General features: G+C 42.4%; 1 protein-coding gene across 1 annotated transcript in view; it reads left to right on the forward strand.

Annotated features, from left to right (window-relative positions):
• The window catches only part of DAAM2 (dishevelled associated activator of morphogenesis 2), a 170579-nt gene extending 153844 nt beyond the window's left edge, over positions 1 to 16735 (forward strand). Inside the window, exons 21-25 of the mRNA XM_053938696.1 lie at positions 18 to 125; positions 1323 to 1383; positions 5062 to 5193; positions 13459 to 13629; positions 15021 to 16735. Of these exons, the coding sequence (XP_053794671.1) occupies positions 18 to 125; positions 1323 to 1383; positions 5062 to 5193; positions 13459 to 13629; positions 15021 to 15236 (688 nt within the window). The 3' untranslated portion in view covers positions 15237 to 16735. The remainder of the gene's footprint in view (positions 1 to 17; positions 126 to 1322; positions 1384 to 5061; positions 5194 to 13458; positions 13630 to 15020) is intronic.
• The last annotated feature ends 452 nt before the right edge of the window (positions 16736 to 17187 follow it).

The following is a 17187-nucleotide window of genomic DNA, read 5'->3' on the forward strand; positions in this document are numbered from 1 at the left end:
TATTTTGTTTTCTTTAGGAACATTACACTCTTGCACTACCTAATTATGATCTTTGAAAAGAATTATCCAGATATCCTAGATATCCAGTCTGAGTTGCAGCATCTTCCAGAAGCAGCAAAAGTCAAGTAAGTCCAGTGCTATTACTTCTCAGAGCTGGAGTTCCCAGCAATTTTTGTTAACTTAGTTATCATAAATTTTTTTTCATTTCTATCTTCTAAACCCATGGCCAGACTTACAGTTGTAATGCCTTTGTTGTAGATAACTGAATTGATAGCTTTACTTAGATATTCCTGTATTTACTTTATTTCTGAATCAGACATTCTAGCTAGGCTGGCTGTTGTTTGTGATTCACTCACCATATTCTGTGGTTGTTCATCTAAGTGTGCTATTTTTTCTTGGTAATTGCAGGTTTGTTTCTAAGATAGGGTCAATTAGGCACAGAAGCTACAGTAAATCTTTTTCAGGAAGATTGTTCAAACTTTTGTACATATCAGTCTTGCACAGAAATATGGAAAGCATCATACTTTCTGCAAAAAAGTCAATGGTCCACTTCTGGAAGTGTTTATGAAAAATGAACACAGAAGCCATCCCCCAAAATACAAACTGTTTTTTTTCTCTTTTCAAAGCATTGCTCAAAAAATATTATGCATAATATTTACACAGAAATGACACATTTATATATGATGAGCAGGCATTCAGTGTAACATTTGTGTCTGAGAAGCATGTATAAACATTAACAGTACGTTTCTATGCTCAGTTACAGTGTAAGCTGGCCCAGACTACCCTAGGGTAGAAGTGCAGATGGAAAAACAATGTTTGAACTGTGAGGGAGAAAAAAAAAAATCGCATGTAAATGTACTGCTAATGGGATTTAGTAGTTATGTGGTATAAGAATCATATGCAGAGATAATCTGAGACTGCAGTGATGTGTGTGCTAAAGCTGTGCTCCTTGCTTGTGTGTCAGCTGATCACTTTGAGCTGGCCATGGGGCGTATGCTCCTGACTGAAGGGTCAGGAACAGCTTGCAGGGCAGATGTTCTGAGGGCAACCTCCCCTTTCCTTCCCAGGAAAATCCCAGTCTTCAGTGTGACCACAGGCAAGCAGGGTCAGCTTCATCTTACATCTTACATCTTACATACAAAAAGTAGCACAGAGCATCAACAGATTCCCTTCCCCTCGTTTCGAGTCATCTGGCATGGCTGGTGCCAGAGGCCGGATACCAGACGTGATGGGCCAGTGGTCTGTGCTGCTGCACAGTTCCTGTACCCCTGTGTAACACTGCTCTTTTTGTTTTATCTGCTCTGCCTCTGTCTCCTGTGCAGCCTAGTAGAGCTGGAGAAGGAAGTCAACAACATAAAGACTGGATTGAAAGCTGTTGAAACTGTAAGTATCTGAAGGTTCCAAAGTGCCACGCTTACAATATCTCTCTCAGAATCAGGGGCACTATATATTTTATGATAAGATAAAGTGGGCTTTCTTTTTTCATTCCTTTCCATTCCATTCCAGAATGCATTAACCAAGAAAAAACAAATAAAAGCTTCTCATGTGGAGCTCCTGCTGATGATCTTAGCAGATTTAAAGCTAATGAAAAGCTTGTTTGATCTCAACCTGGAAAGTAAAAGGACAGTTTGAAAAATGGCATGGACTGAAAGAAGAAATAAAATTCATGCTCTTTCTTACTGAGGGATGGATGACTGCTGAGCAAGTGTTTCACATGGCTCTTGGAGTAGTAGTAAGCAGGTAGTGCTCTGTTATATGCAACCCTATCCTCTATCCTAAGCACTCCTTGGGAAGGCAAAGGGAAGGACAGAAAGTAGTTAAAGAGGAAGCAGTAGAGCTGGCAAGCAAAGCAACAATGGTGGATTTTTTCCTGCTACTAATGAAAGCTAGTTGTTGGAAATTGCATTGGGTGATTTCTGTGCAAGGATTACCTATTTACAAGGGACTAACACAGGACCCTTCAGTCCTTCTCATTCACTGTGAGACAAGACAGTGATGAGTTCATTTTTCTTTCACATGACCTGAATTTGCTCTTGCCTCTGGGGTAGAGAAAGGTATCTTTGTCCTGTCAGTGGCCCCCAGGCTGTCTGGCTGTTGCCAGCAGTTCATTGTGTAATTAACCAGTGATCCTCTTGTAAAAAAAAAACCAAACAAAACAAAACAAAACAAAAAAAAAAAACAAACAAACAAACAAAAACAAACAAAAAAACCAAACAAACTTTCCCAGCCTTATTTCTGGATTGTTGGAGTAAGGGAGAATGCAGCAATGAGAAGAAATACTGCTCCATACATGGAGTACAGTGTTTGGGAATTAAAAGCACCTGTAAAGGGAAGGCAAACATGGAGTTCATGACATGAAGAGAGGCCCAGTTTTTGGCTCGGACAGACAATCCCCCCCGCTTTGAAATGTGAGTAGCTAACTCTGTTTTGCTTTCTTTCATCAGATTATTTGTCCTTTTGCCTTGACAGTGGATTTTTCTTCTCTTTTCTGTACATGGGTTCCATGGGTAACCTCTCCTTCCCATACAATCACCATCTTCCTGCCTCAGTCTTCTTCCTGCCATGGTATTTTTCTTCTGAGGCTGCCAGCACCTCCCAGTCTGCTTGCTCAGTTCGTGGTTTTCTGGCGTGTAAAAAGCAGCACTATAGCAACAATAGAAGATCACTGTCAGGTGGAAGGGGAGGAGGGGAAGGTGTGATTCTTGATTCTATTCCAGTGTGTTCTCACCACAGCTTTGGCTCCAGTGACTGGTGTTTCTTCAAGGCCCCTTAAGAATAGAAAGCTAAAAATAGTTTCACAGTCAGATGTTCTTAAAGGTACTATGAACCATTTGGCTTCCTGGATTTGCAGCTCACTTCTATGTAAAAATAAGATGCATTCATTTTCAAGTCATTCATGCAGCTGTTGCCTTTGTAGGATGCTTCCAGGAGGACAGATAAGTAATGGAAGGGAACTTTGTCAGCAGAGCCCTTCTCTCACACAGCAAGAAGATCATAACCACCACTTGAGAAATTACTAGCATGGCTGAATCATTTCAGCCCTCTAGAGAACCAGCAGCCCAGCCCACCAGGGCCAGTTCCAGCCTCTGTTGTGCTACTATGATTAGTAAAGACCATTTCTAGAAGATTCAGAGGAATTTATTATTCTGTGGTGTCACTCTCTGGCTGATTACATAGTCATACTGGTTGCTTGTGTGGGTTTAAAGTTTTCTTGCATTTTGAGATAATTATTCTGAAGGGAAGAACTGAATTTGAAATTGAAGAGCAGACCACCTAATCTTGATTTTACTATGAAAAACACTACTCTCAAGTAACAGTCTCAAATGCCATAGCTTGCAACGGAGAGTAAGATGACAGAAATGTTATACTCACCTGCCAGAGAAAGGGGGAAGGAGAGAATGGAGCAACTTTCAGCTAAAACAAGCTTCAAAATTAGAATGGAAGAGAATGGCTGAAACAAATAGGCATAATTCTTAGAAGCATTTGAAGTGACATTTCTTGTATTTGTAAGGTTCACTTCAAAGTGATTGTAACATAGACAAAATTCACTGCAAAGTGATGTACTGAACAGTGCTTCCAGGACTGTACCTTGTGTTGTGTTAGGGAAACCAGTGGGGAAGAGGATGTAATGCAAAGCAGGAGAAGTAGCACTTCTTTATTGTGGGCTTTCTCTGGCCACCTCCTCATTACCTTTCCTTCCCTTCCCCTTTTCTCCTTTGTGGGCTTTCCTTGTTGTGGTTACATTCTCTTTCCAATTCACACCAGACCAAAAGATATATCATGTCAGATTTTATGTAGTTGATGGATGAAGTAATTCTTGGCATTCAGCAGCACCGTGTAGAGCAAATCCCAAGATGTTTCTCAGTATAGATGCTTACAAACCTACCCATAGGTGCTTGTAAACCTACCCATTTGGCTCTGTGAACTACTATTTTGACAACCAGTAACAGAGAGCACCCAGCATGCATGGAGCTAGAGTTGCAGCCAGCACAAAATTATTTTTTTTTTCCAAAAGGAACAGAGGGTCAGATCATAACTTGACCTGCTGCTCCATGCTGCTTTCCCTATAGAGAAAGTCAGGCTTTATCATTCCCACTGATTATTCAGCTGAGAATAAAGATGAGGTCCAGATTACAATTTCATTATCCCCATGAGACTGTCAACAGCATACAAGCCAAGCACAGGCATGGGAGACATCCAGTCTCACTATAAATTAGTCAGTTTCAGCAGCTCTGTAGCTCTCTCCATGTTTCAAGCATGATGATTAAAGTACGGGAGGAGATAGCTATGGGTAATCTTGGCTTAAAACTAAAAAACTTGAGCCAGAAAGAAAGAACCTTGCAATCAAATTTTTTCTTTTTGTAGGTAGCAGACAAATAGATCATTGTTTCCTATGTACTCTTTTTACTTTTACCATAACTCTTCTTAGCACAATAGCCCCAGTTTATAACTCTGTCACTTTTATGATGTCCAAGCTAATGCTTAGCAGGGAGCTAACAAATGTTGCACCTGGCATCTGTCTACTTGTCCTTCAGTGGGAGAATCAGTTTTGATGCCTTTTTGCTGTTCACCTGGTGCTGTTCAGAGAAATAAAGAGGAGATCTAGAGCACATTTTCCCAAGTATACAGCATTTTGATTGACCATGGAAAGAGACGATAGAGCAAAACTCACTATTAAAAATCCTAAAGTCACTTGCTGCACAAAGCTCTTTATCATTTGTCATTTTACATAGGGAAAAAATGCCTCACTTAATGTAGTTGATGCTTAAATTATAAAGTTGTTTTAGAAACTTAGCATGTTGATGGCTTTCTTAGGAGTGGTTGTTGTTTGAGGATAAGTGAAACTGTAACCAGAACCTTCCTTCATCCCACCTTGACCTCCCCTCTCTTGCCTAGAAACTTCTGACTAAGTGAGAAAGTGGTATCTAAGTTAGAGCTCTGGATGAATGTGGGAGCAGAGCATGCTCTGCAGTGTGTGAAACAGATGGACTTTCCTGCTCCCTTCCTCATCACTGAGGATTCTTTGACACTTGCCCATCTCTATCTCTTACTTCTCTTTAGGAACTGGATTATCAGAAGAGACGCATGCGAGAATCAGGGGACAGGTTTGTTCCTGTGATGAGTGATTTCATCACTGTGGCCAGTTTCAGCTTCTCAGAGTTAGAAGACCTTCTCAACGAGGCTAGAGACAAGGTAAGAATTCCTTTTGAAGTGATTGGAGTTTCATCAGCCCGGTCAAAAGCCTGAATTAAAATGGAAACAGCGATTTAAGGTGCTGGGGACTGCCATGAAAACGTAATAGACACTAAAAATTGTTTAGGCTGAAGTTTCTTTTTTTTTTTTTTAATGTGGTCTATATCCATTTAGAACATATTTTAGGCTTAAAAGAAGGATCACACTCTTACCCACTTCTTTCTAATCTTCCTTCACATTACTCTTGTGTGGCATAGAATTGCAAGGGCAGTATGCGTAACAGGATACCACACCTTGCCACGGTGTGGAAGGGAATGCCTTTTAAGTCATTGCTGAAAAAGGGGTCCTATGTTAGTGATGGTGACATCACATCTTTTTACCTTCTCTTTCTGATTGCATTCCACTTTGATCATTCAGCTGGGGACATCTGTGCTTTGTCTCTTTCCTTTAAAAATGTACCTGGTAGTTTGGTGTCCTGGTTTCAGCTGGGATAGAGTTAATTTTCTTCTCAGTGGCTGGTACAGTGCTAGACCAGCTATGCTTGATCTTTTCCACTTCTCTGTTACTGGGTGTATTTCAGTATAAAGATAGAAATCCCGAATATGTGTGGTTTGTCTGAAGTTCTTGGGTTCTTCTTACACACCCAGAACCATGTGTGTGTTTATTCTTCAGGTGCTGCTGCAATCATTTTGTCCTTTCACTGTCTGCACCTCCATTACCAGATTGGTACACCTAGAGGAGGTGCTTGTTCTTTGCTGATGGCTGGAGTCTGGCACTAATCCCTCTGTCTCTCAGTTGAATGAGGAAGAATTTATATGAAAAGGTCATAAACATATGAAAATGTTTAGAGAAGAGCAAGTTTTAAAGTAAATGATATGTAATGGCAAATCTGCCCTTGTTGGCTGGCATGTTAGAAGTGCTTGGCTATATGAAGCAAATGGGTTATTTCTTTTGGATTGAATTGTTTCCACTCTGGTGTCAGTCCTTTTAGTGTTAAAGGACCTATTGCATTACTAATGAAAGCTGTGCTGTCAGTTCAGTAGGCCTTAGATTTTGAAAATATAGGCTGAGGATCTTGACAGTAAGACTCCTCATTCGTCCAGTTCCTCTGCAGTAGTGTAATTTTGTGATTCAGAAACATTTCATTACTGTGGAGATAAACTTGGTAATAGTGACTTGCAGCTGCAAACACAGGAGCCACCAGCTGTCAGTGAGGGCTGCCCTGGCAAACACCAGTGGGGCAGTAGGTATTGCAACACTCAGAGGGCAAAGCTAGGCAGTCTAACACCACTAAGGCTGTAAAAAAACGTTCTGGGGAGAATAAAATGACTAATTTTTTCATAGTATCATACAATTGTTTGGATTGGAAGGGACCTTAAAAATCATCTAGTTCCAACCTCCTCCCCCCAGCCATGGGCAGGGACACCTCCCACTAGACTGGGTTGCTCAGAGCCCCCTCCAGCCTGGCCCTGAACACTTCCATTTTTCATTGTTGTCATGTTGCTTGAGAAAATTGAAACTACTTCCAGTATAATAATGTTCACACCATACTGGCTTTCTAAGCACAAAAAAAACCCCAAAACCTTTACATTCTGTGACTCCATTAAATTTACTGAGAAAAACTTGGTTTTCTATGGTCTGGGGGCTTTTGTGTTATGACTGGGTAAAATTTTCGACTTCATTATAGTTAGGCACACATTTCTGGAAAGATATCCACTCTGTCCATGGCTTAGACTGCACACTTTTGGTTTGGTGTTAAAGATGGTGGTGCTCCTTTCTTTTTTTGGCACACCAGGACAAAAACCCAATGCAGATTCTTTGTAAGTTCAGTTGGGGGTTAAAAACCAGCAAGTGGTACATGTCCAGCACAGCAATGTAAGTTTCCTTGATCAGACACTTTCAGGAAAAATGCCATTCTTTTGCTTTAAAAATAACCAGAGAAACTCCCTGCAGACAGACCAGTATGTCTGGAAGTTGTTGCACACTTTTTTAGACATAGCCAACATAAAGCACTCAACATAAAGAGATGTTTTATTTTAATGACTATAACATGCTTAGGAAATGTTACTCTGCCTTCTCCTCACACACCCTTGCTATGTTTGAACACACACCATTCCAACTTCTGCTCAACCTATGGCTTTGGTTCTTCCACTGGCAAAAAGCTGCTTTTGGACTCCAGTAAGGGAACTGTCTGTCCTTACTAGTGTTGAGCTATTTCTCATGTTTGCTTCATATTATTTTGGCCCTGTCTTCTTCCTCTTTTTCCTCTTTTCTTTCTTAAAAAAGGAAAAAAAAAAAAAAAAAAAAAAAGGAAAAAGCTGGAAATTTTCAACAAACCAGATGTGCTTTGCAAAGCTTATAACATCTTCCAACCTCAATGGGCTCTCTGTGCTTGTTGAATCACAAGCTTTTTTCTTACCATGGAAACACAATGGAATTAGCCAATTAAAGGAAGAGAAGGACCAAGACATCTGATTGTCCTGTTCTTTTTTTGATTTGTCAAAGCAAAGAAAATTGAGCAAAAAAGGTAGTGGGGCAGGGAGGACTTTGAACAATATCCAAATGAGCCTAGGAAGAACTGGTCTGACTCACAGATTTATTAATAATAATGAAGCCCTAGTTTTAACAGCTGGAGTTGGATATCCTAAATATAGATGTGGCTAATTGATTACCATGAGTTAATCAGAGCCATGTTTCCTCAGCTGGGATTTAAAACAATATAACTTATCTTTCCAAACTGGGGAAGTTTTTATATTTTTTTAAACCTTTTCAATATTAGCAAAAGTAATTTATTTAGTGATGGAAACAATCCATTACCAAGGTGTGGTGCTGACCTTCTCAGCAGACAATATTTTTCACAATCCCATGCAGTACCTTTTAGGCCGTTTTGCTTAAACAGAACCATTCAAAGTGAGTGGCCACGGGGAGGAAGTGATATTTTAAATTTAAAGGGCCAGGTTGTCAGATGCAGGCATCCATGTTTGCAAAGGAAGCCTTGTAACTGTACTTATCTTCATGCAGTAAACAGATGGCTTGGTTAAGAACTGATTGAAAACTTAGACCAGCTCTCTAAACAGGCTTTCTAGCACAGCTGGTTCTTGTTCTTTTTGTGTTTTTCTCACTTTCAATACCACTTTATAAGGGAGTATATAGAGTAGATCAAGGGATAATGTTTTCTGCTATTTCCCATAAACTGGAAGGTGGGGGCAGGAGAAAGTGAAACTCTGCCCTGGAATCCTTCACCAGTTTTTATGTGTTTGAACAGATGAAAAATTGATTTTTTTTTTTTTTAACATAAGAAATAAGAGGTTGAATTTTATTCATGAAAATTTTTTCTCTGTTTCCTGTGGAAAGCAATGAAAATGCCCAAGCAGAGGAAGAGTAACCTCCTATGGTATCAATTTTATTTTTCTACTTGAAAAAGGTGGCATTTGTCCTATATGAATCTTTACTATGTACTTAAATATTGACAGGTATGAACTTAGATCACTAGACCTCCTCAGAACTGTTCTACTTTGTGCTTGGTTTATAACAAACCTGTTTTTAAGACACTTTGGATCTTGTTAGTAGTACAAAGTCTACTTGGTCAGTTATTGTCATTCCTGTGCTAGATGTCAAACTTAAGCCTCTCTATAGAGACACTGTGGACACTACTGCCTGGGCAATGTGGGTAGGAAAAGTGTCCATTTCCAGTCTTTCTGATGACAGTTCCTCTCAAGCAAGGTGTTTATCATGATGGAGAAAGGAGTTCAGAATCTGCACATACATTCAATAAGCTTAGCACCTACAGTAACTGTTTTGAAGAACAGAAAGGCAGTGAAAGCTTGCTGAGTGAAAACCATTTATGAAAATAGTCATTAATGGCAGAATGCTATGAAGCACAAAGAAATGCTATAGTTCAAGTGCTAGTTACAGGCTGTGCACTTCAGTTGTGCATTTTGGGGACTGGTGTCTTTTGTCAGCTGCTGGGGCAAATGAATAAGGACAGAGACTAAGAAAGTCAAGATGAGGTATTCTACAAGAGACATCACCAGCCATTTGGTAAATAAATCACACAGTTGTTGTACAGTAACTTAGATCTTCAGATGCTCCAGTGCAGGTTGGCATCTTATGTAGGAGAAATGTTTAAAGCATGTGTAACTTGATGTAACTTTTAAATTCCTGGGAGAATCCTTTAAGAGCATTTAGGCACAAGAAGAGCTGGGCCCAGCCCTGCCTGAAATTGGCAGGCCTCTTTTCATTAACTGATCTGAATTTGTCCCATAAAGAGAAAAGACATTTATTTGACCTGCTTCAGTACTGAATTGGTGTCTTCATGAGAGCACACTCAAGAGTACTTGTCTGGGAAATACAGTTCATGTTCCATGGCTACATGGTATAATTCAGTTGCATATTGGCTCTTCCTGCAACAGCAGACAGCACAGACAGCAGGAAATTTTTATCATGGCTGTTTTTCCTTCTCCTCATAGAGCCCCATTCCTGCCGCTTCCAGAGGTCTTCTGCCACTGTTTAACATTTCGTTGGCAAGCACAGCAGAGTTTGTGTGTGCTGCTGTCCCGCTTTCCCTCTCCTTGCTAAAATGGCTTTTTAAAATAAACGACTGTCTAAACGATTTGCTTTGGCAAGAGGATAAATTCAGTGGAAAGTTTGGCAGAGGAAGCAGAACTGGCACTGAGCTCATGGACCTGTTATATCATGGAGCTTGGGGGCCCTTATGGTGGAGAAATGAATTTCTTAATGAAAAAAGATATACCATTCTGTGTTACAGTGGAAAACCTGCTGAAACACAGTTTTCCATTTTGCTTTTGCCCCTGTCATCTGTCCCCAAATGACTTGAGGAATACGCAAGTTTCAGCCCTTGTTCCACAATACTAGCGCACATCACAAAATTCTGGGAAGCATTTTTCATCCATGAGGACTTAGCTACAGATTTCACAACTGTGTGCAAGAGCTGGTGTTGTTTGGCAGGGAATCTGCCCATGGAACAGTCAAGTGATCCGTACACAGTGACACAAATCCCGTGACAGGGAGCAAAAGAGAGGGCTGGCATCCAGAGCACCTTGGTCCACACCACTCTGCCTCTTAATGCCCTGAGTGAGGCAGGCAGTGTGATTTTAGCCACTGTGGGCAGGTAGAAGCCTGGGCTTTGTGACAGCATTGTTGGAGGCTATCTGCAGCAGCTCACTGCCCCTCATCCCAGCACCGGTGCTTTGGAAAAGCACACGTGGTCGCAGAACCAGAATTACAGAGAAGTAGAAGTAGTAATAAAGCCAGAGGGGTCTGCTTTAGTTTAAACAGTGAAAAGACAGCACATGTCTCTTTACAATAGTGCATTACATTAGCAGTGCCCTACAGATATAAACAACTGTTTTTTGCCATTTGCTTTTTCAGATTAGTGGGGCGATGCTTTCTGTTCTGTAATGAATGGAGAACACAAGGCTTAGAAAGGAATCATGAATTCCCAAGCCACATCATGGGCAGAGCTGGCAGCAGAAGCTGGATCTCCTGACTTGCCTTCCTCTGCTCAGTCAGCTTTTTTTTTCCAGAGAGGGGAGAGAAAGAAGGAGAATGTTTATTTCAGTGAACTCCAGATTTTTCCTTTTGTAGTTATTTTAGGTCATCCAGCTCACAGATTTTTTGCTTTTCATCTTTCACTGCTTTACAGTAAGTGATTGTGACCTCCTCCTAAGCCCTGTGTTACAGAGCACCAAAGACAGGCTGTTCTCAGCCTCCTTGCTGCTGCTTAGAGACCACAACACCTTAGACTCATGAATGTGTCTGGAAGGCTTCCAGGCTGCTGAGTCTTTCAAGCACAGCAACACTGTTCCTCCTCGGAGTGGCAGTGAGGAGGCAGTGGCAAAAGCCCCTCTTGCCATTGTGACACAAACTAGCTGGTGCTAATAGCTGGGTGACAAGCCTCGTGCAGAGCATTTGCAGACACAACACCACCCTCTAAAGGAGACTTCCATGTATGTAGGATCCAAGAGCCTCAGGCAAGGAACCCCTGCCTTTTCAACCTCCAGTTTCCTTAAATGACTAGGAAACCCCTGTGGACATTCATGGACTAAACCAGCTCATTTCTGTGTGCCCTCTCACTTACCTTTGCTGAGCACAGGAGGAACACGGGATGGAGGCAGTGCATTGCAAGGTGCAATGGCTGTCTCCTGTGGACTGCCCCTGACTTCAGGCTTTGCAGCAGTTTAACAAGCCTTCCTTCTAGCTGGCAGCTCTAGTCACTGCTCTTAATTTATGCTTTAGTTTCAATTTTCACAGGAGTTAATGGCAAATTAAGTGGGAAGAGATTCCAGGTAGGACGTCCCCTGTGAGAAATGAGCTTCAGGTGCTCTGTGTGTTCAAGCAGTGGTGGCAATGCCTATCCTGAAGTCTTTCTCTGGCACTACCCTGCCTCTCTGGCTGATTGTCACACTGGAGCACACAAGACAAGAAAATAGAGCATATGGAGATGCTTTATCTCCTTCTGTAGTATTTACAGCCTATATGCTCTCTGCCAAAGAGCTGAGGCTGGTTCATTGTGGGTTGCTGTAGAATGCTGCACTTCCCTAATATTCAAAAAGCCTGTGTGTATATTATATACTGAAAAAATTACAGAGAGGGGTGGGGAGAGGGTGTAGGTGTGCATACTAGTGCGTATGTTTTCAGAGGCTTCAGAGAAAAGAGTTAAACAGAGAAGTAATCTGTTGCTGTTTCTATGTAGTGTTTCCTTCAACTCCTGCCATGTTTGGTAGCTCAAAGCAATTTGCATTTCTTCCAACACTTTTTTTCCAAGATTCTTTGGGTTTCTTTGTTTGTTTCTGGCTGAGAACACAGCCTTTTTAAAGAAAGAAAAAAGAATCTATTGCTTCAAACTGCTTTGTGGGCCTGGCAGGGATAGCAGAGAAGGGGAGATGCTGAATCTCTCAGGCTGTGCCAGAAGGAAGTTGCTTTCTTTGGAGATTTCTTCCCTCTGCAGTTGACTGGGAGATATTGTTTATGCTTTACCTGGTACAGGGCCAGAGGGGTTTATAAGACCTGCTTCCAAACTCATTTTGTGCTGGGATCAGAGCCTGAACTGTTCTTACTGTCTTTTCCATTCTGCAAGAGCACTCACATAAGGAAAGGGAAACTGGGCTGTGTTAGTATGGGCTGAATACTTGCATCAGAGAGCTTGGTGACAGTCCATAACCTGGTTTGGTAAATGTTGGGGTTTGTAAGGATGCTCTGCTGCTCTGTGGTTGTGTGCTAAAGTGCAAGGGAATTCCAGGGAAGCTGTGCACGAGGGCACACAGGAGTGTGTTCCTGGGGCTGCTTGCTGCAGCACAAAGGAGTGTGAAGGAGGGCGGCTGGGCAATGGATGTGTGTCCTTACACAGCACTTACTGTACGTGCATACATGCTGTATATGTGTTTGCATTTGAGTGCGTTTTGGTGAGCAATGAAACGTGCCTGGGAGTGTGAGAGTGCAAAGGAGAGACTACAACTACTGCAGGACTGATGTCCAAGAGCCAGGGGTTGCTGTGAATTTACCATATCCCCATCAGGACTGCCCAGTGACTGAAGTCCTGCCAGTTGGCTGCCTCCATATGTGTCCTGCAGACTCAACATTTGCCTTTTAAAATAAAAACCACTTGTGATGTATTCACTCTCTTTTAAGTCTGCCCGGGAGCCCTGGCTGCTTTCCTTGCCCCTCTCTCATGCCTTGTCTGTCTATAGTCTCCTTTCTCCCAGGCAACACCCTGACTCAGAGGACTCCAGAGAGATGGATGACATGGCAGAAGGTTTCTGAGAGGACAGACTGTAGCTTTATTGCAAAAAACTTTTACCTACAGGCATTTTAAAAGTGGATTTGAAGGGAAGATGGAAGGGGAAAGTATGGACTAAAACTATCTGTTTCCCCAGCTAGCTCACTGTCTTCCATGCCCTGGCTGTCCTGCAGCTGTAGCCAAGATGTGGCCACAGTGTCATCCTCTGAAATTACTCTATTGCTCTCATGAACTAAAGATCACTTTTTGTACCAGTGGACAGTTAGTGCTCTCCAGCACTATTGCTGCATGTTGCCCAAAGGAAATCCAGGAGAGCAGACTCCTCAGGGATAGATGCACCTGCCTTAAGGAGAAGCACTTCTGTTGCTGGGGGTGGTTTCTACTCTTGCCACATGAATTTTCAGAGGGTATTGAATTACATGGTGTGGTTACTCATAAGCTATCTTTGCTGTCTTCACCAAACTGCCTACCTAATTATGGCTCTTGTGTTTTCTGCCCCTTGACAGTATGCCAAGGCACTGAAGCATTTTGGAGAGACTGAGGGCAAGATGCAGCCAGATGAATTTTTTGGCATCTTCGACACTTTCTTACAGTCATTTGCAGAGGCCAAGCAAGATCTGGAGAATATGAGGAAGAAAAAGGAAGAGGAGGAGCGCAGAGCACGCATGGAGGCCATGGTGAGGATCTGGGCACAGGAAGATGTTTCCTTCCCTCACCTCTTCATGCCTTGAGAGAAATTCCAATGCTCACATCCTGTAACTGTTTTATGTTCTTCTCCCTGACACCTCTCTTTGACATCCTTCTGTTCTCACATATGACATTTTCCCTGCTGTCTGTCTTGTCAGCTCTAGAGGATACCTCAAGTTTGACTCCCAAATTACCCTCTTTTGGATTCAGATAACAAATCTAGCCCCCAGGCATTTTTGCCCTGGCACTTTGCAGGATGGGGTTGCCACCACCCCATGCCAGACTATCCTGCTTTTGGGCAGCAAGCAAAGAAGCCAGATTTCCTTCAGTCCTGCCAAGCTGGTCAGCTTCCAGTCAGACTCCATCATCATCTGCTGTGTGCCTGTCATCTGACAGTGCACAGTGACACAGCAAATGCCCTGGCACCTGCTGCAGCCCACACCGGCAGTATTTGTCTCTGGCCAACCTCAATGCCTTGATGACTGGGGCCTTGTCTGGCCTTGATGTGGCAGGAGAGCTTTCTGTGGGTTTTGCTGCTGGGAGTCAGACATGTGTGTCCCCAGGGGTTTGTGTGAACCAGCCTCCCCCTCTAACCTCAGCCTCTGTGCTGCCTGAGGATTTGTCAGTCCCTCAAGTCCTTCCCCCCTGCTGACGCCTTAGCCCTTGCTGCTGCCATTGCCCCAGGCCGCGCTGCCGGGAGTTGCTGATTTAAATGTTTGCTGAGCCAAAAGCAGTGGTTTTTGCCTTTCAGAAGAGGAGAGAGGTAAAATACCATGATGCCAGCAGCCTTACTGTTAGATACAGGGATAAAATGCCAGGACATAGGCTCAAGTTTCATCTCAGCCAGCCTGGAAAGTTCAGGGCCCACTGTTAAAGCATTGTAGGATGGTTTCATAGGTCTAATATGTCATGAGGGAGGCCTTATGGAAAGAGTCTTCCAGCAATGTGGGGCTAACATTTGCAGAGTGAGCGACCTGATTCCTGACAGCCAGCACCATTCTTTGCCAGTTCTACTGATTCTGGAGCTGAGCAATGGAAAGAAAGAGCTGAGCTGGCACTATCCTGCTGTAAAATTAGCGCAAAACAGTGGCAGCATGGACAGATCCTGTGTGTCCTCTTGCTGCAGGCCGATTGTTCTGTGTGAGGCAGATGTGCGCTGCTACTCATTCCTCATTTCTCCTGCTTTCTTCTTGCCTGTGTAGAAGAGAAGCCCAGCATGGCTTCTTGTTGCTCTTGGCACAGGTGATGGCCTTGTGGATAAGCTCTTACTCTTTTTTTTCCTCTAATCCGTGCTGATGCATTTTAGCTACTTCTTGGCAGTGTACCTAGTGATCTGGCATCTTGGTTAGCTAATCCTAAAACTCTGTGTCCTTCTCCACAGCTAAAAGAACAGAGGGAGAAAGAGAGGCGACAAAAGAAAGCAAAAGCTGGAAGCATCTCTGAAGAGAGTGGAGAGTTTGATGACCTGGTGTCAGCATTAAGGTCGGGTGAAGTCTTTGACAAAGACTTATCCAAGCTGAAGCGTAACCGCAAGCGTTCGGGGAACCAAGGCTTAGAGACAAGCCGTGAGCGGGTTGTGACAAAGCTAAATTATTAATTACAAGAGGAAGAAAAATAGTCAACCAAAAGAAGGTGTTGAAAAAGTGCAAAACAAGGAAGATGAATGTGTGTGATGGCACCTGGCTGACAGCTGCCCCAAAGGCTTTCTTTGGTCTGTAGCTAGAGACATTACCTTTCCATGATCAGCTTTCCTCTCACCCCTCTTCTGTGCTCCTAACTTGACCCATTATAAAAGTGCCTCTGTGGATCCAGCAGGGCCTGTGACTGGGCCACGCAGAGCTGACAGATTTGCTTCTGGGAGTTTGTTGTGTCATCAAAGGCCTTATGGTGATGACAGAAAGTACTTGGGCCTTGCAGACAGCCTCACAGCTGGAACAGGATAATTTTCTGTGTGCCAAAGTAAAAACTAGTCATGATCTCCATCTTGCTGATAACAAGGAAGACTAATTTCAGACCAATTTTGTAAACAACTATCACTTCTTCAGGATATAGACTGGCCTTCAGGGGTTTGTTGGGATGTGGTTCTCAAGTTTCCAATTCCATTCTAGAACTGAATTTTATAAGCCACTGATCAGCACCTGAAAAATGCATTTAAGCTCATGTCCTGTATAGTATTTTTGTGTGGCCTACACTGTCCAAAGCAAGTGAAGCTTAGAAAGAAGTCATCAGTTTCTGTAACAAAATGAAAATCAAGAATCAGGATCAACATAGAATAATTTGCAAAAGTCTTTTGGATTCTGCTTTGCTAGAAGAAGTTTTCTGGAATTTCTTGGTGGTTGAGTCTCAAGGCTGTGAAATGCATCTTCTTTGAAAGAAACTCTGGCTTTCCTTTAGAAAACTAAGCCACTGCCAGGTTGGGATTACAAGTAGATGACTGTAGAGTCTGTTGTCATTGCTAGAGGCTGGCAGAGAATCAGTGGAAAATTTCTGATCTGTTTGTGCAAGATTGGAAATTGGGAGCTCCCTAGTATCATCCACAGGTCTCCAGTATAAAACAGTGTACAGGTTCACTGCCTGCCAGAAGTGAGATTTCTTTTCCACTTGATGCTAGCTGTGATTGCTGTTGGCATGAACTGGTCTTTCTGTCTAACAGCCTGACCTCCATTGCACACACCCCACTCTTGCTGAGGGGAATCATGTCACTCAGAAAGGTATGAATGGTGTCAAAGGAGAGCCTTGGAGCATGCTGACTTTTTAATTTTGAAAAAATCACTTGGGATGAACCACGGGAGAGCTCCATAATTAAAACTGAGAGTTTTTCAAGGAGGACACAGAATTGTGTAAGCCAAGCAGGCTTTGAAGTTGAGCTAATTCAGAAGAAACAAATAAATTTGTAGTTAGGTTACATGAATTAAATATATAAGCAGAAAAGCAAAGAACCCAAGAAGATGCTTGAAGTCTATGTGTCTTCATGGTTCTAGGAAAGGGATTGGACTGTGTGGGCTGTCATGGCCTTTTTTTTTTTACCTTTTTTTTTCAAACTTGTCTTCTTTTTTTATTATCTTCCCTGGAGAAGGAAAATAGGAAAAGAAATAATGGTGATGGATTCTTCCTCCTAGACAGGAAGAAAAGAGAGAACATTTGAGAAGAGGAGCCCACCATCTACAAATTGCTGCATTAGACAATAGCACAAAATGTCAAGGAATCCCAGGGAAGTTTAATCATTTGGTTTGATTTTTCTCTGAATGTCACTTAACCTCAGGCTCTGCACTGAGTCTGCAGAACAGAACTTCCTCTGCAATGCACGCTGCCTGATCAGTATTACACACTACAATATTGGAGAAGCAAACTGTGGTGGTTTTCTGAACACTTTGAGAGTTAAATAATTATGTAAACTATTAAAAGCAAAAAAGAGAATTGAGAGAAGAGAAGCAAAAAAGTCAGAATTGTTAAACTCTGATGTTTCATTGTTTACTGGATTTTGAGTCTCCCACCCCAGAATTTCCCTATTTAGGACATTCCAGACTGCCGCGCCTCTGTATAATACT

Source organism: Vidua chalybeata, chromosome 3 (genome assembly GCF_026979565.1).
Source record: "Vidua chalybeata isolate OUT-0048 chromosome 3, bVidCha1 merged haplotype, whole genome shotgun sequence".
Classification (NCBI taxonomy): Eukaryota; Metazoa; Chordata; class Aves; order Passeriformes; family Viduidae; genus Vidua; species Vidua chalybeata.